This window comes from Malus sylvestris, chromosome 2 (genome assembly GCF_916048215.2).
Source record: "Malus sylvestris chromosome 2, drMalSylv7.2, whole genome shotgun sequence".
NCBI classification, from domain to species: Eukaryota; Viridiplantae; Streptophyta; class Magnoliopsida; order Rosales; family Rosaceae; genus Malus; species Malus sylvestris.
Genome location: NC_062261.1, coordinates 16,586,186 through 16,612,843, shown reverse-complemented (window position 1 = coordinate 16,612,843; position 26,658 = coordinate 16,586,186). Strand labels below are relative to the sequence as shown.

General features: G+C 40.6%; 2 protein-coding genes across 2 annotated transcripts in view; both read right to left on the bottom strand.

Annotated features, from left to right (window-relative positions):
• Positions 1-16,505, bottom strand: part of LOC126611220 (putative pentatricopeptide repeat-containing protein At5g65820) — a 46,296-nt gene extending 29,791 nt beyond the window's left edge. Inside the window, exon 1 of the mRNA XM_050279417.1 lies at positions 16,490-16,505. The gene's annotated coding sequence lies outside the window, so the exon portion shown is untranslated. The remainder of the gene's footprint in view (positions 1-16,489) is intronic.
• Positions 8,228-9,718, bottom strand: LOC126611279 (receptor-like protein 44). Its single transcript, XM_050279496.1, has one exon. The coding sequence runs from the start codon at positions 9,325-9,327 to the stop codon at positions 8,485-8,487; it is 843 nt and encodes a 280-aa protein (XP_050135453.1). The 5' UTR covers positions 9,328-9,718; the 3' UTR covers positions 8,228-8,484.
• Positions 16,506-26,658: the final 10,153 nt, after the last annotated feature.

Genomic DNA, 26,658 nt, shown 5'->3' with positions numbered 1-26,658 from the left:
ACCTTTCACTTACAAATGAAGACGAATATCACTAGACCCTACATAGTACTAAGTGGCCATGAAACATGGATTAAAGTTGCAACTACAAATATTTTGAGAGTAATTTATGCGCTTCTCTTTTCACTTATTCTCTCTCTTTTTCTTTCTAGTCAACGTTGGACGATACAAATAAAATAAAAAGTGTTGATGCACAAAACCGGAGGGGTCTTGGAACAACATAAATCCGACCGTGAATCTGCAAGAAAGTAAAGAATACAAGATGTATCGTGGTTCACCCAATGTTTGGACTACGTCCACGCTAATGTTGATATTGTTTCACTCTGAATGATGAATATACAAGAAGGCTAGAGGCAGTGTGCTTTCTAGCCTATTTTCTGTGTTTGCCCTCTCTGAGATGTTTTCTCTCTTCCCATGGCCTAAACCTTGACCTCCCTTAATGAGGAGAGTGATGAGTCATTTTATAGAATAAGGGCTCCTCACTTATTACATATTTGCCCCTTCATTTATTACATAATTACATTTGAGTCCCCCGAGTATTTATAAGAGGTCTAAATATGGAGGCCTTAAATATGGTACAAAAAGTAGTCCCCCAAGTCTTCAGTCAAGAGAGTCTTTTGGCTGGAGACTTGAAATTCAGTCCATGTGTGGGCCGAAGTAACTAGATGTCGTCTAGAACTGATACTCGATATGAGGTAGTGCTCAATGTGAAATGATGCTCAACTAGAAGTAGCACATATTGCGAGGCTGCTCGGCTTGTGGGGTTGAAGGTGAGGGAGTCCATTTTATAGAATAAGGGCTCGCTCCTCAATACATAAATGATGGGCTAGAGTTGATGCTCACGGCGAGGTGGTTGTTCAGCAGGCGGCAATACTCTCTAGTGATGGTAAGGGAGTCCCTTTTATATAATAAAGGCTCGCTCCTCAATACATAAGTGATGGGTTATGAGTGATGTTCGCGGCGAGGCAGTTGCTCAGCTGACGGCGATGCTCTCTAATGAAGGTAAAGGAGTCATTTTTATAGAATAAGTGTTCACTCCTCAATACATAAGTGATGGGCTAAGAGTCGATGTTCGCGGCGAGGCGGTTGCTCAGCAGGCGGCGATGCTCTCTAATGATGGTGAGAGAGTCTCTTTTATAGAATAAGGAATCGTTCATCAATACATAAGTGATGGATTATGAGTGATGCTCGCGGCGAGGCGGTTCCTCAGCTGGCGGCGATGCTCTCTAATGAAGGTGAGGGAGTCCCTTTTATAGAATAAGGGTTCGCTCCTCAATACATAAGTGATGGGCTAAGAGTCTCTCTCTAATGAAGGTGAGGGAGTCCCTTTTATAAAATAAGGGTTCACTCCTCAATACATGAATAATGGGTGTTCTCTAATGAAAGCGAGGGAGTCTCTTTTATAGAATAAGGGTTCGCTCCTCAGTACATAAATAATGGGCTAAGTCCCCCAAGTATTTTTCATGAGACCCAATTGCAGAAGCACAATATATGGTACATAGTTTAGTCCATCAAGTCTTCAATCAATAGAGTATGTTGGCTGGAGACTTCAAATTCAATCCATGTATGGGCCGAAGTGGCGGTTGTTCGGAGGTGGTCTTTGTATACCATGCACTAAAGCTTTGTAGGTGAAGCTTTGAAAGTGAAGTTTTATAGGTGAGGCTTTGAAAGTGAAGCTTTAAAGCTGGAGCTTTTGTAAATGAAGCTTTGAAGTCAGAGCTTTTGTAAATGAAGCTTTTGAAGCTGGAGCTTTTGTAAATGAAGCTTTCGAAGCTAGAGCTTTTGTAAATGAAGCTTTCGAAGCTGGAGCTTTTGTAAATGAAGCTTTCGAAGCTGGAACTCTGCAAATGAAACTTTCGAAGCTGATTGACATGAGTGATGCTCATGAATGTTTATGTTTGATTGACATGAATGATGCTCATGAATGTTGACATGAGTGTGCTCATGAATGTTTATGTATGATTGACGTGATGCTCATGAATGTTTACGTATGATTGACATGATTGATGCTCATATATGATGGTGATTGTCATGAGTAATGCTCATGTATGATTTTTTGGAGGACGGGTTGTACTTTTAATCACCTAGTTGGTGATAATAACGGCAGGCTGCTAAATAATTTTGGAGTACTGGACACACTTTTGGTCACCTAGTTGATGATAATAGCGGCAGGCTGCCGAATAATTTTGGTGTACTGGACGTACTTTTGATCACCTAGTTGGTGATAATAGCGGCAGGCTGCCGAATAATTTTGGTGTACTGGACGTACTTTTGATCACCTAGTTGGTGATAATAGCGGCAGGTTGTCGAATAATTTTGGAGTACTGAACGTACTTTTGATCACCTGGTTGGTGATAATAGAGGGTGAACCTTAAATGGAGGGATGGAGGTTGGAGTTTGAAGCCATAGGGCCTGGCTCTTTTGGGCATATGGGCCTTCGCCCTCCACATAACATTCCAGCCCACTTTTTTGGGCTTGCCGACATTTTGCCCTTTTTTTTTTTGAGGGGGTAAATGGCAGACAATACCAGAGATAATAATATAATTATTATAAGGAAAGAATCTTATCTCCGTTTTTCCCCTAGCTTTTTCATAAAATGGGCGGAACATGCGTTTCCCTCATTTGATTTGCAGTGGTTTCAACCACGAGTTCCTTCAACTTTTTGTCTAAAGCAAGCCCTACCCATCCAGAACCCTGGAAAATAGCGCATTCTGTGTTGATCTTTTGCACTAATGCATCAAAAGAAACAAAACTTATGCCAATGGCCCTGCCCACATTACTATGAGGGACTAACCGCCATTTTAACTAATAGGAGTCAAATTTTCTTTTTCAGAAAACCTTCTATCTTTTTCTCTTTTTGATGAAATTATGGTCTGCTTTCTTTATTCCTTGCTTTTGCAATGTCACCCATGTGCTCTATCTTACTGATCATTACGTCTTTTTCATTGCAACCCAATTAGGTTGGAAAAATGACCACTGCAGATCCAGGCATCATTGCCGTGGGAAGAGGACCACTGCAGATCTGAGGCGTTCTTGTACGTCTTTTAGAGAGTTGTCGAGGTTACAAAACATGGTGGCGAGGATGAATCTGGTGACCATGACGGTGCCGAGTTGGATACCGAAGAGCTTCGACATTCTTCTGGCGTTTTTCATCGAAGGGTTGGCAAGCACCGCCATCTCGACCCAGATTGGGTTCGTGAATATGGGAACCATCGAGTTCAAGCTTGGGTTGTTGTTAGTGGCTCCGAATACCAACTTTCCGTGAGAAATGCTCGCACATATCGCCTCTTGGAGAAGAATGACATGTCGAGCGTCGGAGGCTCCTCTGTACGACGCGTCGTTAGGGTTGGAGTGCTCCCTGCTCTGTCAGGTTCTGTTGAACTCCACCAGGCTCTTGGTCCTGCCGGACGAGCCTTCAAGTTCTAGGATTACGTCGAGGGCGAACTCAGTCAGGTTCTTGGACTTGGGTATCGGGTACTTGAACTCAGCGAAGTAGGAAGGTAAGTTGGCGGGGGAACCATTGTAAACGGTTTGACCACGGGTCAAGAAGAGTAACCGGTCCAGGAGTTCGAGGATCTGATAACTTGGCTGGTGTACGGACATCACGACAATGCTCCCGCTCTGAGTGATTCGCTTGAGGACTTTCACCATCATGAATGCGCTGGTGGAGTCGAGGCAGGAGGTCGACTTGTTGATGAAGAGGATGATAGGGTTGTGGATGATGTCGATTCCGATCGAAACGCGCGTCGCTCCCCACCGTCGACGTCGGAGTCTCTAGATATGCGGCGTGGACAGTCCGGCGAGTCAGATCTAAAAGCAGCCGACGACCAATCAACTTTTTCATGTTATTTTTTTTTTAGGATTTGTTTATTCTCTGTGTGTCTGTTGACGAAAGATTAAGAAGGATTCTGAGACGAGAGAGAGAAACTGATTGTTTTTCCATCGATGCTACCGTGACCGGGAGCTGAAGCGGAAGACATGGGTTTTGCAATGACTGTGCAGGTGTTTGGTTCTTGGGTTTCTGCAGATTCACGGTGGACAGTGATGAGGTCTCACGGTGGTGAGATGAAAAAATGAAAAAGAACCGACATAGCTTTTCGTGTCGTTTCCCACAGACGGTGCCAAATGTTGATGCACAAAACCGGAGAGGTTTTGGAACAACATAAATCCGACCGTGAATCTGCAAGAAAGTAAAGAACACAAGATGTATCGTGGTTCACCCCAATGTTTGGGCTACATCCACACTGATGTTCGTATTGTTTCACTCTAAATGGTGAATATACAAGAATGCTAGAGGCAGTGTGCTCTCTAGCCTATTTTCTGTGTTTGTCATCTCTGAAATGTTTTCTCTCTTCCCATGGCTTAAACCTTGACCTCCCCTAATGAGGAGAGTGAAGAGTCCTTTTATAGAATAAGGGTTCATCACTTATTACATATTTGCCCCTTCATTTATTACATAATTACATTTGAGTCCCCCGAGTATTTATACGAGATTTAAATACGGATGCCTTAAATATGGTACAAACAAAAAGATTTAAGAGACAAAATTAGGAGAGGAGTGCAAGGAACATCACTTGAGATTCTATTCAAGTGACAAAATAGATGTAATCTTAAAGTAAAAAAAATTGACTGTGTTAGAAATACAATCCGGTATACCAAGTGCCATGATATAATTGGTTGAAATTCTTTTATCAAGTTTTCAATTAATTATTTTATTACATTGGGTGTACCACATTGTGATCAAAACACATTGAAAAATCTCCCAATCTCTAGTGACAAAATTAAGGAAAAATTAAATGGGAAACTGCACAAGTTGAAAGAATCACAATCAACCCATTGCAAGGGCCCCATCCCCATGATGTAATGCATGCCATTCTAGGAGGAGGACCCCCGTTCAATGAGAAGAATGAAACCTCATTTGACCATCTTCTGCTTTCGGTGTGAGTTGAAAAACATAATATTTAGCATCTCCACAACCATTGGATCAGATCAGATCAGCCACTCTTTGATTAGACACGGACAAGTCTGGCGGGTCTACCAAGTGTTTTGAATGTTCAAGGAATTTGACATACCCTTCGATGATCCCTTTGGTCACTAAATTCCTCTCCATAGGATCTTTGTCCATTTTAGTTGGGTTGAGGTGGCGAGTGTATTCAATTGAAATTTTAACTAAATAAGTTAAAAGAGTTTTAAAATGTAATGTTATTCAATTAAAATTTTAAAATAGCACTTAAAAGTATATAGTAGAGGTATCAATCAGGATTTCAAATAAGTTTTTAAAAATTCATGGAATTTTAGATGTATTTAAATAAGATTTTACCACTTAGTACTACGGTCTAGTAGTATTCCTCTTCACTTGTAAGTGAGAGGTCTTAGGTTCGATTCTTGCCAAAAACGAATTTGAACCATATTATTGATAGTCCATTATGAGGTTTAGCTCACCCTCTCCCCTTAATATAGATAATATCATTTGTTTGAAGAATCAAACATAATATTTTAAATGGATTTATAAAAGTTCACGTGTATTCAAAATATCATTGATTTGGTAAGATTCTTTTATTTTTTTTAGTACATCGACATTTTTATACTAATGAGATAGAGAGTTTGGCTAAACCACATAATGAGTAGTCTAATTTGATATTGAATTCGCCATCCACAATATTCGAACCTAAGACCTCTCACTTCCAAGTGAAGATGAATACCACCAGACCATAATTCTGAGTGACGATTTGATAAGATTTTTAAAACTAGTGGATTTTATGAAAGTTTATAGTATAAATTAAATCATAACGAATCTTACATTTTTCCTTGAGATTTTGATTTAGTTTATCTTTCCTTATTTCTCATGATATTTTCTTAGACTTATCACTTCCACCATCACAATCAATTGCTCTCCCAATTCACCATCTTTACCCCCAACTTCCTCTACGTCAGACGACATGCCGCATCCAAATCACAAAAGTCTCATTTATCACTTCCATTCATTCAACCACAATTAGATCCGAGTCTCCCTACCTTACTACTGAGTACTGGATAACCAAGAAGTTTGATCATCCCTCCATTCTCTAAACAGGAAGTTGTCCTTGCATAAAACACAAGCCCACATGTTTATGCGAGCGTGTATCCTACGATGTATCTCAATATACCGGTAATTGCTTGCAGGCAGTGATGGCTAGTGACTTCATTGGAGACAAATCTGGTAGTCTCTAAGCATTGGTTTTTTTAAGAGGATAGATCATATGGTAATGCCATGGTTTTTCACATAATTAGTTGTGATTTCGACCTCTAATTTGTTTATCATATGTAATTTTGATGTTGAATCGTAGTAATTTCACGACATCACAAAGTTATTTAAGGTCAATTTTGAAATTTATAAAGTTTATAGAAATCCACCTGAATCAATGGTAAAAGACTCACAAACTCTATTTAAATCCACTTAGAATTCACTTGAAATACATTGAGTTTATAAAACTCAATTAAACTCCTTCAAACTTCAAGGATTTACAGATCACTCAAAATTCTTTTAAAATCTCATTTGAATATACCCCTCTTTGCTAACCACGTTTTATATGTTTTTAACTTCCCACATTGTCTGAACATAATTTTAATCCTGAATGTTGCTACGTTCAATTATCCACCCATTCAAGTACGAGCAATTTAATCAGTATTCACCAATGCACACCTTACAAACGAACCGTACATACTTCATAAAACTCAATTAAACTCCTTCAAACTTCAAGGATTTACAGATCACTCAAAATTCTTTTAAAATCTCATTTGAATATACCCCTCTTTGCTAACCACGTTTTATATGTTTTTAACTTCCCACATTGTCTGAACATAATTTTAATCCTGAATGTTGCTACGTTCAATTATCCACCCATTCAAGTACGAGCAATTTAATCAGTATCCACCAATGCACACCTTACAAACGAACCGTACATACTTCAATTTTACATCTCATCTAGCATGGGAATGTTGCTTAAGAATAGGGTTCACGTTACCACCAACCCCGCGAGTAATTAGCCAGAGATAAGAGCTTTACTAGAATTTAGAATTCAGAGTTTGTAATAAAAGGGCCTCACACACATGCAATGCATCGATTCAAAACAAATCTAGGAGTATCTTAAGGTCACTAATTACATAGTTTAACCAAGAGAAAACAAAGTTGAATCCTGCAAATCCTCACCTACGAGCCTTAGACCGACTTTTACAAAAACAAAAACAAAAAAACTGACACCTTATCAACGATAAATGAGTTCTTACTTGCAATTACAGTCAGGCATACGAGAAATGTTACGAGACTCTTTTAAATGAGACTTTCCATGGACTCTCTGTTACCTCATGTTTTTAACACAGTGATTATGAGAAATACTAAGAAGAGTCTTTCAAAAGTAAGACTTTTCATAAACTATCTGACACCTCATGTTACAATGTTTTACAATATTGACACGAAACTGTGAGGTGGTAGAGATGGAGAGTTCCACTTTGAGAGTTTCCTCACTTCTCATGTTTTATAATGTGAGAACGGAAATTGTGCCAAAAACATAAGGTGACATAGTGTTTATGATGAGTCCTACTTTTAAAAGAGTCTCCTTAGCATCTCTTCTGACATGTATACACAAATAACTTACAAAGAACACACACACAAAAAAAGTATACTACAAACATATCAAATTGTAATTTGTAAGTAAAAAGATAACGTGAATTATTTGGGTGGGGACAAAATGGGCTGGAGCCTACAACACACTTTATAAGTTTATTCAATTAAGCCACAAACCACAATAATGGGAACCATTACAATCCATATGCAACATGCTAAATAATCATCAATGCAATGTGAAGCTTTTGAAACAGTGAATTATTGTTAAAATTTCAATGTAATAAGTCAGTCTTTTACTTTTATTTATTTAATTAAATTTATGGTTTTGTAAACTGGTACAGTAATATCAAACTCCAAGTAGAATATAAAGGGGCAGAATGTTGGGCAAATGATCACCAGATTTAACGCCTTTGAGAGGTTCAGAGGTCGACAATCTCCACACCATGTGGTTCTGTTGGTCTCCCTACCAGCTCACAATACCCAAACACTATAAACACCCGCTTAGTTGTTTTAGTATATTTTAGTTCACTGCCAGACAAAACTGCATGAAACGGCTCGTGAAAACGTCGGAGTGCGTGATTGATTTGAGATACCGCTCAAATGACGTTTTGAATTGTAAGTAAGACAGAAAGCGAAATTAAAAAATGCATTATGTGACTGAAACACTGTGTTCTGAATTGGGTTTTTGTACATTGTTGGATTGGTGAGAACGTTATAAAGAGAATCAAAAGCACCAAAAAGAAAAAGGAAAAACCAAATAAAACCCAAAAAAGAAACCAAAAATTCTCTCACCAGTAAAAGAAAACCAAAAATACATGAAATTTTTTAGCTCAAGGTTTTCAATTGGGGGTTTAAATTACCAGATTAGCCTCTTCTTCTCCTCCTTAGTAATCAGGCATGAGGTGACTGATCTTCCCTTCTTCCAGCGCCATCTTCCGCTCTGTAATTTTCAACCAAATGCAGACGCCGGTAAAGCTGAGCACCAAGCTCGCGAACCCACTTCCTAATCCGATCCCGACGATCGACAGAACCGAAAGCCCTTTGCTTTTCAGCGGCGGCAAAGGGTACCCATAAAGCTCCTTGTTCCCCTGGAACGACGTCGCATTGAATCTCGGCAAGGTCCCGCTCCGATTTCCCAGCGAGACCGGAATCGGGCCAGCAAGCTTGTTGTTGGAGACGTCGAAGGCAGAGAGGCGGACGAGGAGGCCCAATTGCTGAGGAATGGGGCCGGTGAGGGAGTTGTCGTGGAGGTCGATGACGTTGAGGTAGGCGCACAATGTGAGCTGCGGCGGAATGGGACCGGATAATTGGTTGGAGGAGAGGTTGAGGACGGCGAGGTTGACGAGGTACTGAAGGTCGGAGGGGATGGGACCGGCGAGGAAGTTGGAGGAGAGGTCAAGGGCCTGGAGGTTGGTGCAGTTGGCGATGAAGGGGGAGATGGAGCCACGGAGGGAGAGGTTGGTGAGGGAGAGCTTGTAGATGCGACCATTGTTGCAGGTGGCGCCCTGGAGGTAGGAGTTCAAGCCGCTGCAGGGGTTGGCGAAGGTGGATTTGGTCCAGTTGTGGAGGGATTTTGTTGGGTCTTGGAGGGATTCGCTCAGGTGGGTTAGGCACGCCTCGTCGCTCGGATCTGATGTGGTGGGTCGGAAAACGGCGACGCTTAACAGCGTTATCAATAGCACAGCAGAAGCAGAAGCAGAAGCAGTTCTAGCAGGAGCAGAACCCATCTGGGCAAAAATGTCAAATTGTGGAAAAGTTGGTTGCTTTTGGTAAATTTGAGGGTTTGGGATTTTGGGTTTTGGGGGAAAACAGACAGGGATTGCAGAGAGAGAGAGAGAGATTGGTGTCAAAATTTTAATTTTCTAATGTTAGAAAGGGTACAGTTTAGGAACAAAAGTTAGAAAGAAAAAGAGGGAGATGTTGGTGTTATTGAATCCTGCTATATTCTGTTATGGAAGAGCAGATAAGAAAATGTATATAAAAATTTTAGAGAGAGAGAGAGAGAGAGGAGCTGAGGAATTACTACTGTTTGCAATTCTGTGCGTTTGTGTTAGAGAGAGAAAGAGATGAGGAGAGAGAGGGAGAGAGGGGGGGAGAGTGGGGGAGGGCACTAAGTTGGAGTGATGGCTATTGGTGGTGGTGAAAGTGAAGTGTTTGACACGAGGGAGGGAGGGGGAGAAGGGGGGCGGGTGGGTGGGCCAAAGGGCTGGGGAAGGAGGTGGGGCCCGCCTGTGGTGACCTGCACGTATGAGGGCGCAAGAAAGTGACAATACGCCAGGGCCATTTTAGTCATTTAGAGAGAGTTTATGGGGAACCAGGGTCCAGCAGGGCTTCTCTCTGCCAGCGATTGATAGCTGATACGGTCGAGGGCAGAAAACGAGAGACGGTTGATGATGGTGAGATTGTGATAAAAGAAGAGAAGAGCTTATTTATTTATTCATTAATTTTCTCGATTTTTTCTGACGTATATTTCATCGTTAAATTTAATTTTACACGTCATCTATAAACGTACTCTAGAATTTTCGCCTACTGATTAGATGTTTGTCACTTGCACATATAGTTTGACGAAAAAGAAAAAAAAGAATTTTGCACAAATAGATTTTAGAGTTTTGTGATCATTTTGTAAAAAGCAAATTGCCCTGCTGAATGCATTGTACAGAGCTAGGTAGGACTGCCCCTCTGCCACTCCATATGGTTCACCCGCAGCACCATGGAAGTGTAAAATATAGTACAATTCTTACCTATCGATTAAAAGGGACAATAATAATGGGAAGTACAGTTGATTGATATTTAGAAGGAAAACAAAGCAAAATGTGATTTGCAATCCACAATGAGATTCTCAAAACTTTTTGTTAGTGATTTCACTCTTTGTCGATTGAGGCAATTGGAGTTTTCCTTAAAACCACCTAATGCTCTACAATTTTTTTTTAAAGGAAAACTAATGAAAATTGCTTTAAAACATTGAGTTTTAACGATAATGACAAAATAAAGAGTAAAATGAATAGTACCAGATTTGACTTTTTAGTGTAAAAATGTTGTTTTTCGTTAAAGTGAACGTACTGTGGACTTTTCATTAAAACTCCCTCTTTTTAAGGCTAAATACGTCGAGTTCGAACGTAGCGTTTCTTAGATGATAACGTCAATTAGATTTAAGTTTGAGTTGTTTTAAGGTTTTAGTTGTCTTGGAGTTTGGGAGCTTGGTTTGAACTTATACTTAAACTATGCTTAAGTTTGCTAATTTGAGTTTTTTGCCTCTTTTGTCCGTTTAAGTTTTTCTTTTAAGCTAATGTAGCAATTTGTGTTTGGTTTCAACGTCTTTAGTTCCGTCAATTTTACCGGATTTGTCATGCAAGACCTGGGATCGTAGAAAACCCAAATCTGGAATGCGAGCTAATTAAAATAAATAAAGAAACTAAAAAGGTGTGAAAAAATAATTCCTCTTGTAAAATTAACCAAGAAGTTTTTATAATTTTACAAATAAATAATAATACTCCTATTCTTATAACGATACAAGAAAATTCCATGTCTTCTATCTAATTTGACATCATCCCGCCTACCCTCTTGAATAGCCTAGTCCTATACTTACAAATTTTAGTTAGGGTGAGCTTAGAAAACTTAGGGACTTATTCCCTCACATACATATGATTGACAAAACTCAAATATCAATAACATAATTTAAATACATAATGAAATTATATGCACGAATGCACTCGTTAATTCGTATAAACAAACAACCAGACATGCATGTTCCATACTATATATTTTACCACTATAGTAGTGATCTGGAATGCTTAAGTACACGAATGAACCCCATAAGTCTTTGTCACTAGTCTTAAATTACCCAATAAAGGTTACGTGCACATTGGGTTGACCTCAGACCTGGTACCCACCAAGAGTTGGGCTCAACTACACAAAAGCTCCTAACGACTACCTTGTTTTTCCGAGTTTCTTTCTAGCAACAACTTCATTCTCAGATCATGAATGATTATCAAGTTTCATTACATTTTCCACGCAACACAGATGATCAGAAACCAATCCTCAAACCAAATCACAATAATTGAGAACAATCATACTATAATAACATTCAGAAACATTAATAAGATTCAAATCACATATATATAAGTAATAATCAAACTAGTTAATAGAAGGTTTCCCAGAACGTCGTAACTTGATTCCGAAGCTAAAACATAACTCCATCTGATGCATAGCATCGAAGACACTGCATCAGCTTTTACGTTCCTAGTCACAAATAAGCTATTACTATAGTAAGTAGTACCTATATAAGCAATATCATTTCTATACAACTTAGGGCTCATTCCTACACAACTTTTATGCTGTGTGATGAGTTTGCCAATGAATTTCAGTCCTACAAAACTTCAGTTTGTGTGGTGAGTCTACAAATTTCATTCCTACACAATTTTGTGAGATAATTGATAAATCTTTTAAACTTAATTCCTATATAGTTTCAAGCTATGTAATGAACTAGATAAAATCATGATCGACGAGTGATGAGAAGAAGAAATCAAAATAGTGGACTGAGTAGTGGTCAAGTTCTGAATGGTGTGGTATGATCACGAAATTTGTACGTTAACCAATTTTGATTTTATTATCGTTTCACTTATTACTTTTATTTGCATACCGTGCGCAGGATTATTTTTTTGCCGACATTGAATCGGAAGCATTACAGGATTAGGAACCTTTATTTTGTGCTATTTAATAAGCAAAAAAATAGCATGACACACTCAGGAAGGTACACTAGCAAGTAACAGAAGTTATCACCAAATGCAAGTTCTCTTCTTGTCATGCTTGGAAATTTTCATGTAATCATGACTTGTGTGGCACATTATACGCTGCTTGTATTCAAAGCCTTCCATTTTGGGGGCGTGCAGTCATCAATGTGCATCACATCTCCTACTCCATAAAAATGTGACTTCTTATGCCACGAAAAGTCTAAGTCGTCGTCTCCCAAAATAAGGATTAGTACTTCTCATTAGGTTCTCTGTGAGATTACTGGATTACATGTGTATGTTTTAGAGCTATTTACATGAAGGTAGTTTACCGTCACGTGACGTCTTATTGAGAATGAATTTCACATTGATGAGAGGAGAGATTTTACAGGTTATCTCATATTGTCAATTCGTTTTATGGTGGAATCACAATTTTTTAATGGTATCAGAGCAGGTTGTTCCATATGTGAAGCACAACGGTCACACGTGCTCCACATAATCTCGTTTGTGTGGTTCATGCGTTAGGCTTGAAAATTCGCCACACATAAAAAGTCGTGTTAAGAATGAATCTTACATTTATGAGAAGAGGGCTCTTACATGTGCTTATAAACGGTTAGATTACTCCTCATATTATCAACTTAACTTTTTTCACATCCTAATCATTAAAACAATGACATGTATTGAAAAACTTACGCAAAGTATTATTTTGTTAGAGCAGGACGTCACGGTGGTTGTGATCCTGCTCCTTGTGGATCCCTTTGGAATAGAAATGTTAGTGGGGTTGGCCTAATTAGTATTGACTGCTTTTCTTACTTTTTTGAAGATGTGGTCAAAATTAGGGACTCTGCTTGACACAAAAGCAATGCAAAATCTAACATGTTTAGGCAATAGTATGCTTAAGAAGTGAATATTCACAAAGTAGTTTACAAAAAGTAGGTTATTGCGTACAATATTTGAACACTTTCTGTATTCTAATTTCTAATCGGTGGATTCCAGTTTACATAATTCTCCTATCCAGTGATTGACGTAATCTCAATTCACTTACCAATTCCTTTTTCTTTCAACGCACCTGCCAATTCTGTTAGGCTTACATAATATTTAATATTATTGTAAAAGTTATGTAATAAGTAGGATATTCACATAAAAATATACTAAGTTGGGATTGGAAGAGACTGACTAATATTGAGTCGCATACATCCTTAATTGAGGATTTAACAGATAAACTAATAGATCTTACTTGCCAACTCTAGTGATATTCATCTTCACTTATAAGTAAGAGATTCTAGGTTCGATATTCGTTAAAGACAAATTGAATCACATTATTGCTAATCCATTATGAGGCTTAACCCACTCTCTCATCCCGTACTATAGATAATATCGTAAAAGTCTTCCTGTTTTAATGTAATAAAATATTAATATACATAAATGATGATGGGATATGGGCATGTTAAGAAGTACATGAGCTAAACCACCCAAACATGAATGAGCTATTAATATACATAAATGATGATGGGATATATCCTTTAATCTTATATGTTCATCGTAAATCATGCGGTCATTTTTTATCAGCTATTATTTGTGTTCAATTTTAAATACAAAATTTAAAATAATTTCTGACGCACAATGTATAATGATGACCACGATTAAAGGATTTTCGAAATCTTCCCAAAGAGGATCTGAAGATGATCTTTATTCCCCAAACATCATCAGGATCCTCTCCGGATCCTTTTGGTAGGATCATGGAGATCCGTAAATCTTGTCCGTTAATCGTATATCGTGCGGTTATTTTTTATCAGGTACTATTTGTATTTAATTTTAAATAAAAATATTTAAAATCACAATGTACGATGAACGGATATAATTCCCGAATCTCCGAAATCCTCACACAGAGGATCCAGATTTGCCCAAACACACCTCATTTTTTGATAAACATGGTTTAAACTTTGGTTTATCTTCCCTCACGCTCCCTACACCTAGTCACCTACCCCACACACGTTAAAATCATATAAAACGACTACTGTTTGACCTTAAAGATACGAGGATAGATGATATGTTTTATATTTTTATTTGACAATATTATTTATACTAAGGTGGAGAAGTGGATTAAGTTTCACAATAAATTAGCAATAATACGGTTCAAATTCTCCTTTAGCAAGAATCGAACCTTAAACCTTTTACTTACAAATAAAAAAAATTATCAGTAGATCGTAGTACTAATTGGCAGCTCAATTATAATTTTAGGTAACCAAATATTACTCATTTCACTTTCTCATAATTTTCAATTGTTTAAGATAGATTAAATATGTATAATTACTCGAAAACAACACACACCAATTAAGTTTGAGAAAATTGAAAAATAATCATATTTTTTAATTGTCAGTGGTTAAAATGGACAATAATTTTCGTTATGTTATCGGTATTAGATCGTTGTATCGTTAATATATGATCACTCCAGTTCATGGAGTTTGGGCTTCTTTAACTTGACTGGAATGGTCCCATCTATTACGTGCTGGATCCCCAACAAGGGTACCTACAAACCAACATGCTGTTGGCGCTGCTTAGAATGGGTCATGTAGACCAACTGAAAGCGAATGGTGCTAATGGAGTTAAGGGGCCAAGGAGCTTTGTGTGGCTAAAATAGGAGCCTTGGACCTTAACTTTTAAGTCAGGCCCCTTATTCTTATGGCTCTCTCACCTCAACTTATCAAATTAAGCCCAATTTGGTCCCCCCAAACAGCAAATATCTTTGTGCTGGGAGTATCTTGGTGTCCAAACTCATGTCACTTCCACACGAGGCTTTGGTGGGGTATGTTAGATACTAGAAGACACACAATAATATTGTGCATTATAAGAGAGCATGTGGACATTTCTAGAATTTGTTTGAAACGGATAACTCATTATATTCAATATATGTTATAAGAAAAAGCCGATGGAAAGTTTTAAATATTGTTTAAATTGAAGGTAGAAGATAAATTTTTGCACAAGAAAACATTTTTTTTGGTTGATCTAAGAAACTCATCTCCTCCAATTCTATTATTTTTGTGAGTCATTTTGTTCTTAGGGCTTGTTTAATTCTTAGCACTGGATAACTCACTCCAAAGAAGAAATGAAGATATGTTGTCAAAGTTGCAAGTATAAGATAGAGTTAGTCATGAATAAAGTTAGCTTTTATTTTTTTTCAAAAGGAAGCTGGTTACTTCACCATGACAGTCTAACTTTTCAGAGCCACTGGGCCATTCTTGTGGTGGTTGAAGGAAAGTTAGCTTTCAATCCATATAAAATGAGAGAGGATATCAAACAAAAAAGAAAAAAAAGAAGGAAAGAGAGAATGTCCTAATCACTGCCAACGCCAAAAGGCAAAAGCCAAATGGTTGTTCTTTTCATTGTTAGCATTTTGATTGAAACCAAATCTTATCAATGGCCCTATAGTCAACAAATATATATACCATTTTGTATCGACCATAGATCATAGAGCATGGGTTGGACACATTGCAATTAAGAAAATGTGGTCGTGCATGATTGAGTTGGACTTATGTTTCGACAAGCCCTTTGTCTCGAGTCTATTTAGATGTTGATTTGCAGATGAAGCTGAGACACAAACATCTGCTTTTGCTTTTGTGAATAAAGAATAAGAGGAGAGAATGTGCAACAACTTGGCAAGGTAGCAACCAAAAGCTTCAATTGGTAGTTGGTTGTCATTGGAGCTTACAGCCATATAACAAATATCATGTTTCTGTTTTATAGCTCAAATTATTGATGCATCTGGTTAGACTGATTATATGCCAACAACCACATGAAATTATTTGCTATTATAGTTCTTCGAAAATTCTCCTATGCGAATCTGGACTGTGAGCATGCATGGGGGCGAGTTTACATGGATTCAGGTGGTTTCAGGACCATGTGAAGGCCGGGAAAAATGCGTGTGAAGGTCCTTCAAGGATCTTCCGAATGTTAGATAAGGAACATTTATGTGCCCATCAAGTATTTGGTGAATTACCTTCTAGGAATATGCCCATAAGTGCTCAACAAATTTCCTCATTGAAAAAAAGTTTGTGTGATATTGTCATAGATTTTGTCTAAATAAAACTTGAATGTTTTACACTTGGACCCCCTCAAGATTAGAATCATAAATCCGCCAATGTGCGGATGAGTTGTGCATGACTTATAGGGTGCGTTTGTTGCGCAGGACTATCTCGGACTGGACTAGCTTCAGAGACTAAGTTAGACTGGCTTAGACTAGACTAAGTTGGACTGACTTAGTGAAACGTTTGGTGTAATGTCAGACTAAGAAGCAGGATAATGAAAATAGTATTGTCGCCAGTTTATTAGTGTTTGCTCAGACTGAGACTAAATTATTGTTTTATTTTAATTTCTTTTCTATTAAACATATTGTCATAATTAAAATTATTGGATGAGAGTGATAATAAAAAATATAAACCCAAAATATTGCCAACGAAAGAAATACATGTTTCAAGAGTAGCATCAAATTATAGGGTCAAGAGCAAGAAGAGATCCACTAGAAGGAATTACACCATCCTCACAGCCCAAAATCAAAAGAAAAATGAAAAACAAAATAAGAAACTACTAGCTTGCAAAGCAATGCTAAACTACCAGATTGCTTTCAAAATTGAAGTAAAAAATTTCACATTTGCTTATTATGGTTTTGCTTCAATTTTTACAAATCAACAATATGCCGTGAAATTTGTGCAATTGCCGACTGGGGAGGCTTGCTCAATCAGCATTTTCTTCCTTAATTGCAACTTTTTTTCCCTTTGCACTTTGTGCTGTTCTTCATTTGGCCTGGTTTGGCGTACGCATTCTGCTCTTACGACATGGAACATTGGAGCAAACTTACTTGATAAGGTACTATTAAGGTCTGCCTTTTTCAAGGCCTTCATGATATTCTTCTGATTCATTTGGAAGTGAAAAGTACAAAGAGAAGGAACAATAGATCTTAGTATTGGCTTCCCGTAGGTTATTGCCTGAGCACTACATATTAGCAAATCAATTAACAAATCTGGCAGTTGAATGTTCAGTCATTTCCAAACCAATAAACTTTCAGTTGAAGAATCAATCTCTGCTATGAATATACACAAAGTAAAAGAACAAAAAGAAAAGAACCAATCAATGCTTCGTGTACTAATTTGAGACGAATCATCATGGGATAGCTACAAAGGAGATGCCTTGTATTTCCTAAAACAAAAATATCTCAGTACCACCAAAGAACCTGTATCCTTATACGGACACCTCGACTTAGATGAACTTGATTTTAAAAAAAAATTCACATAAAAAATGCACAGTCAATTATGATCACTTTGATCTACTCTTGTCCTTTATCAAGTTTGGATCATAACGAAATTCCCAAGCCAACTGGAGAAGATGAGAGGTATAGCAGCAAAGAAGTAGCACCTACTAGTTCTTATATGTAATTAAACATTTACCCACCTACTTGAAAACATTATGATAGTGCTAATATTTCGTCAAACACCTTCTCGGCACTTTCCAAATCACCTTTCTGCACATACCCATTGATCAAAAGATTGAATTCACAATCATAAAGATGACAATATTTCACTCCTTTGGCAATGAATTTTTTTTCTCATTGGTCTTGAATTCACAATTATAGCATAACAAAATCAAATTCAATTTGAAAAATTGAAAATTGTATGCTAAAAAGGAGAAGCTCTCACCAGGTTTCGGCAATGGCGGCGGACTTGACGAGCTTGTACTGGTTTAGACACAACAGGGAAGGAGAATCAAGGTTTAGCGGCGGTCGAGCCAGAACGGCAGAGATTACTCTGCAAGTGCTCAAGAGCCGTGGGCTGAGATTGCGGTGGAGGATTGTGGAGCTGGTGTGCGGTGCTTGAAGTTGCTTCAGGAGCTTCAAAGCCACAACCATGGAGATTTTGTTGAGAGAAAGAGAGTGAAATTGAACAAGAAGAAGGGAAGGGAGTGGGTTTAGCTTTTAGGTGGGATGGTGAAGGTAAAGGCCCAAGGGAGAGGGTGCGAAGTAGTGAAGGAGAATGGAGATGGCGAAGGTGCGTAGGAGAAGAAGACGGATGGATCAGCTGCGAGAGAGGACGGGACTAAGAGTCCGCTCGAAATCGAGGGCTTTCGCTAAGAACGGCTAGCGAGGCTTTCAGTTGGGACGAGTCCCCTTTAGTCTCATTAACTCTTGTCTGTGTTGTAGACATTGAAATTTCGGTGGCATAAATGTTAGCCATTGCATTAAGATTACATTTGTAAGCATTGAAATTTTGGTGAAATAAATGTTGATCATTGTATTAAAATTACAACCTTCATTCACTTCACCTACATCATACACTAAGTTCACCTACAACATCCACCAAGTTTCACCTACAAACATCCACCAAGTTTCACCTACAACATCCACCAAAATTCACCTACAACATCCACAAAAACAAATGGATGGTGGCGATTCGTTCCCAAAGCCTATAAATAGGCTCATCCATCAAAGAATCAATGAAGGAATTCACAAATACATTTCTCTACTCCCAAATTGGAAGAGAATCCCCCAAATCTTTGAAGCTTTGAAACTCTAAAGCTCTCAAGGTTCCCGAAGAATCAAGAAAGCTCTTTTCGTTCTTCGTTCTTCGTTCATCATTCTTCCAAGATCAAGCCCCGACGGCCTTTGGATCAACCATCCACCAATTCAAGATCAAACCCCGACGACCCTTGAAGAAAACACCATTGTTCATCATCCGTTCATCCAAGATCAAACCTCGACGGCCCTTGGATCAACAAACATCAACAAATCCACACATCCAACCATTCTTTAAGATCAAGCCCAAAAGCCCTTGAAGATCCGTTCATCACCGTTATTCAAGATCAAACCTTAACGGCCCTTGAAGAAACACTCATCCTCAAGATCAAGCCCCAACGGCTCCTTGAAGATCTGCTCAAATCCACCTTCAAAGATCAAGCCCACGGCCCCTTGAAGAAACTTCCAACAATTCATCCAAGATCAAGCCTCGACGACCCTTGGATCAACGAAACATCCACAAATCAACACCTTACGAAGATCGAATCAGATGATCAAATTAGAGAGAGATTGTAACCCAAAATCATCAAACACAAATATTATTTTGTACACGTTGTTCTTGTCTCTTTCGTTTCAGGAATTTTCCGTGTTCACAAATTGGCACGCCCGGTGGGATCATCTCTACCTCTCATCTCTTTCTCCGTTCAAGAAATTCGAGCACACTTCCAAAATCAATGGCATCAAGGAAGGCTCAAGCTGTTCCCACAACCAACACGAAGAACAAGAGCATCATTGCTGCAGACGGCGCCATTTCAGGCATCGTAACTCGAAGCAAGGCAAGAGCTCTTGTTGCCTCCTCTTCCACCCCTACATCAACCCTGCCAAAGGAACAAGAGTACCCGAGGTACGAACCTGTGATCACCCTGGCCTCGCTAAGGGCACCAAGGGAGGAAAGCCCGAAGAAGTACTCTGAGTCTTTGTTTTCCGATGCTGACTCAAGCGACAACACATCCATGCAAGTTATGGCTACCAAAACAACTTCAATTGATGAGCAGCTGGCTCAGATGAATGAAGCAATTGCAAGGTTAACCCGAACTGTGGAAGAAAAAGACTTACAAATTGCAGCACTCGTCAACCGACTGGAGGCGCAGGATGGCGAGAAACCCAACCCGAAGATTGATCATCTGAAGAAGGAAGACGACGAAGAAGACGAGCCCCCGGTGAAGAAAATCGATGTGAAGCTGGAGCCAGACCAAGCAGCGGCACTCATGGGATCTCTTTCTATCCAGCAGCTGCAAGAGATGATCACCAACACCATCAAGGCACAGTATGAAGGAAGCTCTCATGCCTCCACGTTGTACTCGAAACCTTACTCCAGGAAGATCGACGCCTTAAGGATGTCGAAGGGCTATCAACCGCCGAAGTTTATGCAATTTGACGGAAAGGGAAACCTAAAGCAACATGTCGCACATTTCGTCGAAACCTGCAACAATGCAGGGACGGAGGGAGATTACCTCGCCAAGCAGTTTGTGCACTCGTTAAAAGGAAACGCCTTTGAGTGGTACACAGACCTGGAGCCCGAGTCCATCAACAGCTGGGAACAGTTGGAAAGGGAATTCCTCAACCGCTTCTACAGTACCTGCCGCACTGTGAGTATGCTGGAGCTGACGAGCACGAAATAATGGAGGGAAGAACCAGTCATGGACTACATCAACCGATGGCGTAATCTAAGCCTCGACTGTAAGGACAGGCTCTCCGAGATTTCTTCAATCGAGATGTGCATCCAGGGCATGCAATGGGGTTTACAATACATCCTTCAAGGTATCAAGCCACGAACTTTTGAAGAATTAGCCACCCGTGCCCACGACATGGAACTGAGCATCGCCCACCATGGAAAGAAGGAGCCAATCACCGATTTCAAAAGGGATAAGGTGTTTACTTCAAGAGCAGACAATCATGGGAAAAAGCCCGCCAATGAAGCTTTTACCACCAAAACCATCCCTATCAAAACCTCTTCCGCACCCGTCAAAATCTCTTTCAATAACAAAGCAAAGGAGATAAAAAGAAGTGAGCCTTCCCACACCCAAGATAGGTACAAAAACACTTTGAGGGAACTGGAGCAGAAGGTATACCCTTTTCCGGACTCCGACATGGATGCAATGCTGGACGACTTGCTGGAGAAGAAGGTGATTGAGTTGCCTGAATGCAAACACCCTGAAGAGATGATTCGTACCAACGATCCCAAGTACTGCAAGTACCATCGTATCGTGGGCAAATGTTTCATCCTAAAAGAACTCATCATGAAGTTGGCACGGCAAGGGCGGATTGAGCTCGACCTAGAAGACACAGCCGCAACGTATACCACTACGATCGTGTTCGGGTCCTTTGATCCCGTGCCTCTTCAAGAAATACCTGACCATTCCTATCAATGTACAAGCTACACGACACCTTCTGCACAACCATCATTGGGGGTAAACGACCAGGATGCACCTATCGATGATGAAGAAGGGTGGACATTGGTGACCTATAAAAAGACGAGGAAGCCAAGACCACAAGCTATAAAGCCAAAGGGGGAGCAGGCGAGAAAGCATCGTCGCCGCAACAATAGGAAGCCTAAAAGAAGTATAAGAGCTGCTAAGTCAACATATGCTGGGGAACCTATGGAGCAAGAGCCACGTATTCCTGTCTCCTTGCACGAATACTTCCTGGAGGACTTCTTCCAACAGTGCACTATCACTGCATGTCACATGGTCGAAGTAGAAATGGAAGAACCCTCAAAAGGCAAAGCTGTCACCACTGAGGGGGAAAAGACTCCTACAACTGAAGAAGGTCTGCCAACACACTTTAGCATCGAGGGAGCGCTCCGGTTGCCAAAAAAGATGCGAAAAGCACTGGCAGCGGTCTTGGCAAGTTCCGACGACCATGAAGTGCAAGAAAGCAAGAACGAAAGCTTGAAGCTTCAACCACATGAATGTGCCACATGCTGTGCCGCCGATGACGCAATCCACTTCACCGACGAAGACTTGCTGCTAGGATCCAAGCCTCACAACCGACCTCTCTTCATCTCTGGTTACGTAAGGGAGCACAAAGTCAGCCGCATGCTTGTGGATGGCGGATCAGCCATAAATATCATGCCAAAGTCAATAATGACCACAATCGGCATCAAGGTGGATGAACTATCCCTAAGCCGTCTACTAATCCAAGGTTTTAACCAAGGAGGACAAATAACGATAGGCATGATCCAAGTATAGATGACCATTGGTGAACTCAAGTCAAGCACAATATTCCACGTGATTGATGCAAGAACTTCTTACAGTTTGCTCTTAGGAAGACCTTGGATCCATGCGAATGGAGTAGTACCATCCACCCTTCACCAATGCTTAAAATTTTACCGAGAATGAGTAAAGGTGATCTATGGCGACACTAAGCCATTCACCGAAGCCGAATCACATTTCGCAGATGCCAAGTTCTACATGGATGAAGACATGGTGCCCGAAACTCTTCCAAAATAGATCAAATCCATGGGCAAAGCAACACCTAAAAAACAGGAGTGGCAAGCCGTGCCCAAGAAGCAAGAAGAAGAAGCTATGCCATCTTCAAGCAAAAACGACGATGAGCTTGCTAAACTTGCAACAACCAGAGGGAATATGGCGCCTTCAAATGGACCAAACATACCCGTTTTCCGATACATCCCAACGTCGAGAAGAAAGAATGGTCAATCCCCGTTTGAAACTGCAGCAAGTAAAGCCGATACACAGCGGCACATGGATAATGTAAAGTTGCTCAAAACAAATGCAGTTTTGCCTCTGACACAGCTAAGCGACATTAAGGTTGCAAGGCCATCACAAGGCTTCATAAAAGGCCTGCCAAAAGGGGTAGAACCAAGCTTTCTCCCAACCAAGAGGACCGAAGAAGGTTTTGATCCAAACGCCTACAAACTCATGTCGAAAGCTGGGTACAACTTCACCTCCTCTGCAAATTTGGGAAAGAAGGATTTGAACACCATCAAAGACAACGAACATGATCTTACTAAAACTCAGAAGAAGTTGGAAGAGCATGGTTACGGGGTCAATAATAACAAAGCTGGACTTGGCTTCACACCAAATGCACAGGTGAAGATCTCCAGCAAGGCAAAAAATGCTAGCGCTCAACACATCAGCGTGAGCATTATACAAGATAAAGAGGAGCCTCGAACTGCCCCTCAGACGTCAGTATTCGATAGAATGAATCGGTCAAGGACCAGAGTTTCGGCACCTAAACTCATTGGTGGTCAAAACAGAACTTCCGTCTTCAAAAGGCTTAACACGTCAGTATCTCGAAACTCTGTTTTCAAAAGGTTATCGAAACCTAAGAAGCAAAGCGATACGACTAGCTTTCCTCCACGACAGTCAGTTATGGAAAGACTTGGAGAAGCTAAAGAGCATTCCAAAAGGAGAAAGACAACACCAGAAGTAGAAAAGATCGATCGTCTGGCAGAAAAGGATGACGTTCGAAGTTCTATTCCTTCAAGAATGAAGCGCCAAGCAATTTTAGAGGTTAACACAGTTGGATCATTGAAAGTGAAAAGGCGCACCATCATCCACACTGGACAATCTTCATGCCAACAAGCTCAAGAGGTCAACACCGAAGAAGAGGCCCAAGACGTCTTCCACATCACAATCCAAGAAGGTGAAGAAGATGAAATCCTCGAGGAAGATGTCATTGCAGCACCGTCACAACTCGAAGATGGGGGGCAAACCACAGTTGACGATCTCAAAGAACTCAACTTAGGCACAAGTGAGGAACCAAAGCCTATCTTCGTAAGTGCATTACTAAGTGCAGACGAGATAGAGAAGTATTACCAGCTGCTATTAGAGTACAAGGACGTCTTTGCTTGGACCTACAAGGAAATGCCCGGCCTCGACCCGATCATTGTTGTGCATCATCTTGCAGTCAAGCCTGGAACGCGACCAATAAAGCAAACTCAAAGACGCTATCGATCCGAGCTCATCCCACAAATCGAGGCTGAGATTGACAAGTTGATCGAAGCAGGCTTCATTCGAGAGGTGCAATACCCTAAGTGGATCTCTAACATCGTCATAGTTCTTAAGAAATTTGGACAAATACGTGTTTGCGTAGACTTCCGAGACCTCAATGATGCTTGCCCAACGGATGACTTCCCATTGCCAATCATTGAAATCATGGTGGACGCGACCACTGGCCATGAGGCACTATCATTCATGGACGGCTCTTCTGAATACAATCAAATTCGTATGACTCTTGAAGATGAAGAACTAACAGCCTTCCGCACTCCAAAAGGTATCTACTGCTACAAGGTGATGCCCTTTGGCCTGAAGAATGCTGGAGCTACATATCAACGCGCAATGCAGAAGATCTTCAATGACATGCTACACAAGAATGTAGAATGCTATGTAGACGATGTGGTGGTCAAGAAAAAGAAAAGACCAGATCATTTGAAGGATTTGCGAGTAGTGTTCGAAAGGTTGCGAAAATACAACCTCAAGATGAACCCGTTAAAATGTGCATTTGGCGTCACATCTGGAAAGTTCCTCGGCTTCATTGTCAAGCATCGTGGCATTGAAGTGGACCAATCAAAGATCAAGGCCATTCAAAGCATGCCCGAGCCAAGAAACCTGCACGAGTTGAAAAGTCTACAAGGACGGCTAGCCTTCATTAGACGCTTCATCTCCAACCTTGCAGGGCGTTGTCAACTGTTCAGTCGACTCATGAAGAAAGATGTTCCATTTGTATAGGACAAAGCATGCAACAATGCTTTTGAAAGCATAAAGAAGTATTTATCAAGTCCACCTGTCCTGGGGGCACATGTACCAGGGAAACCGCTCATATTGTACATCGCTGCTCAGGAAAGTTCAGTTGGAGCACTCTTGGCACAGGAAAACGAATCCCAGAAAGAATGAGCGCTCTACTACCTCAGTCGAACGCTCACCGATGCTGAGTTGAACTACTCCCCAATAGTAAAAATGTGCCTTGCCTTGATGTTTGCCATCCAAAAGCTCAAACATTACATGCATGCTTACACCATCCACTTGGTTGCTAAAGCTGACCTGGTCAAATATGTCATGTCCAAGCTAGTTTTGACAGGACGACTAGCTAAATGGGCATTGCTTCTCAATCAATACGAGATCATCTACGTCCCAGCTAAAGCCATCAAGGGACAAGCGCTAGCAGACTTCCTTGCCGACCATCCAATCCCAGCCGATTGGAAAATCTCAGACGACTTGCCTGACGAATAGGTGTTCTACATCGACATATTTCCGACATGGATGATGTTCTTCGACGGATCTGCACGAGCAGACGGAGCGGGGGCAGGAGTAGTATTCATGTCGCCACAAAGGCAAATACTACCTTATTCATTCCAACTAAGCGAATTATGCTCCAACAACGTCGCTGAGTACCAAGCACTGATCATCAGGCTCCAAATGGCAATCAACATGGAAATCATAGCCCTTGAGATATATGGCGACTCCAAGCTCATAATCAATCAACTCTTGACTGAATATGAGGTTAGGAAAGATGATATCGTCCCATACTTCCAGCTGGCAACGTAATTGCTACAAAGATTTGAGGCCGTAACACTAGAACACGTGCCAAGAAAAGAGAATCAAATGGCAGACGCTCTCGCCAACCTAGCCTCGAGCATAACGTTAGGAGAAGACGAAGCCACAAACGTGCCAGTCTGCCAAAGATGGGTAATCCCGCCTGTCACTGAAATGGTACTAAGTGATACAAATGTTATTTCCATACTTCCGGTCAACGTTGAAGAATGGAGACAGCCGCTGATCAACTACTTAGAGCATGGAATACTCCCAGATGATCCAAAACACCGTTCTGAAGTACGTCGACGAGCGCATCGCTTCCTCTATTACAAAGGGATACTCTACCGACGATTTTTTGAAGGAGTACTTCTGAGATGCTTAGGCGAGGAAGAAGCCAATCAAGCCATGGAAGAAGCACACTCAGGAATACGTGGAGCGCATCAGTCCGAACCGAAGCTTCATTTCCAGCTCAAAAGAATGGGTTACTACTGGCCAAGCATGGTAAATGACTGCCTAGAACACGCCAAAAGGTGCCAAGCCTGCCAATTTCACGCCAACTTCATACATCAACCGCCTGAACCATTACACTCTACAGCTACTTCATGGCCATTCGATGCATGGGGATTAGACATAGTAGGACCAATTGCGCCAAAGTCATCTGCAGGAGAAGCTTACATCCTGGCTGCAACAGATTACTTCTCCAAGTGGGCTGAAGCCATACCCCTGAAGGAAGTCAAGAAGGAAACTGTCGTCCGTTTCATCAAGGAACATATCATCCACCGATATGGCGTGCCTCGCTACATTGTCACTGACAACGGAAAACAGTTCTCCAACCGACTCGTGGACGAGCTCTGCGAGAAATACAAGTTCAAGCAGCACAAATCCTCCATGTATCATGCTCCGGCCAACGGTCTTGCAGAAGCATTTAACAAGACATTGTGCAACCTTCTGAAGAAGGTAATCGGCAGAACAAAGAAAGACTGGCATGAAAGATTAGGCGAAGCACTTTGGGCATACAGGACGACATATAGAACGCCTACCCAAGCTACACCTTATTCTCTCGTATATGGCGTGGAAGCTGTTTTACCGCTCGAAAGTCAAATCCCCTCGCTAAGGATGGCTCTACAAGAAGGCTTGACTGACGAAGAGAATGCAAAGTTGCGCCTTCAAGAGCTGGAAGCCCTGGATGAGAAAAGACTCGAAGCCCAGCAACACTTGGAGTGTTATCAAGCACGACTCTCCAAGGCCTTCAACAAGAAAGTTTTCCCTCGT

Excerpts from the sequence above, each read along its gene's own strand:
- LOC126611279 (XM_050279496.1), bottom strand. The coding sequence starts at position 9,327 with ATGGGTTCTGCTCCTGCTAGAACTGCTTCTGCTTCTGCTTCTGCTGTG.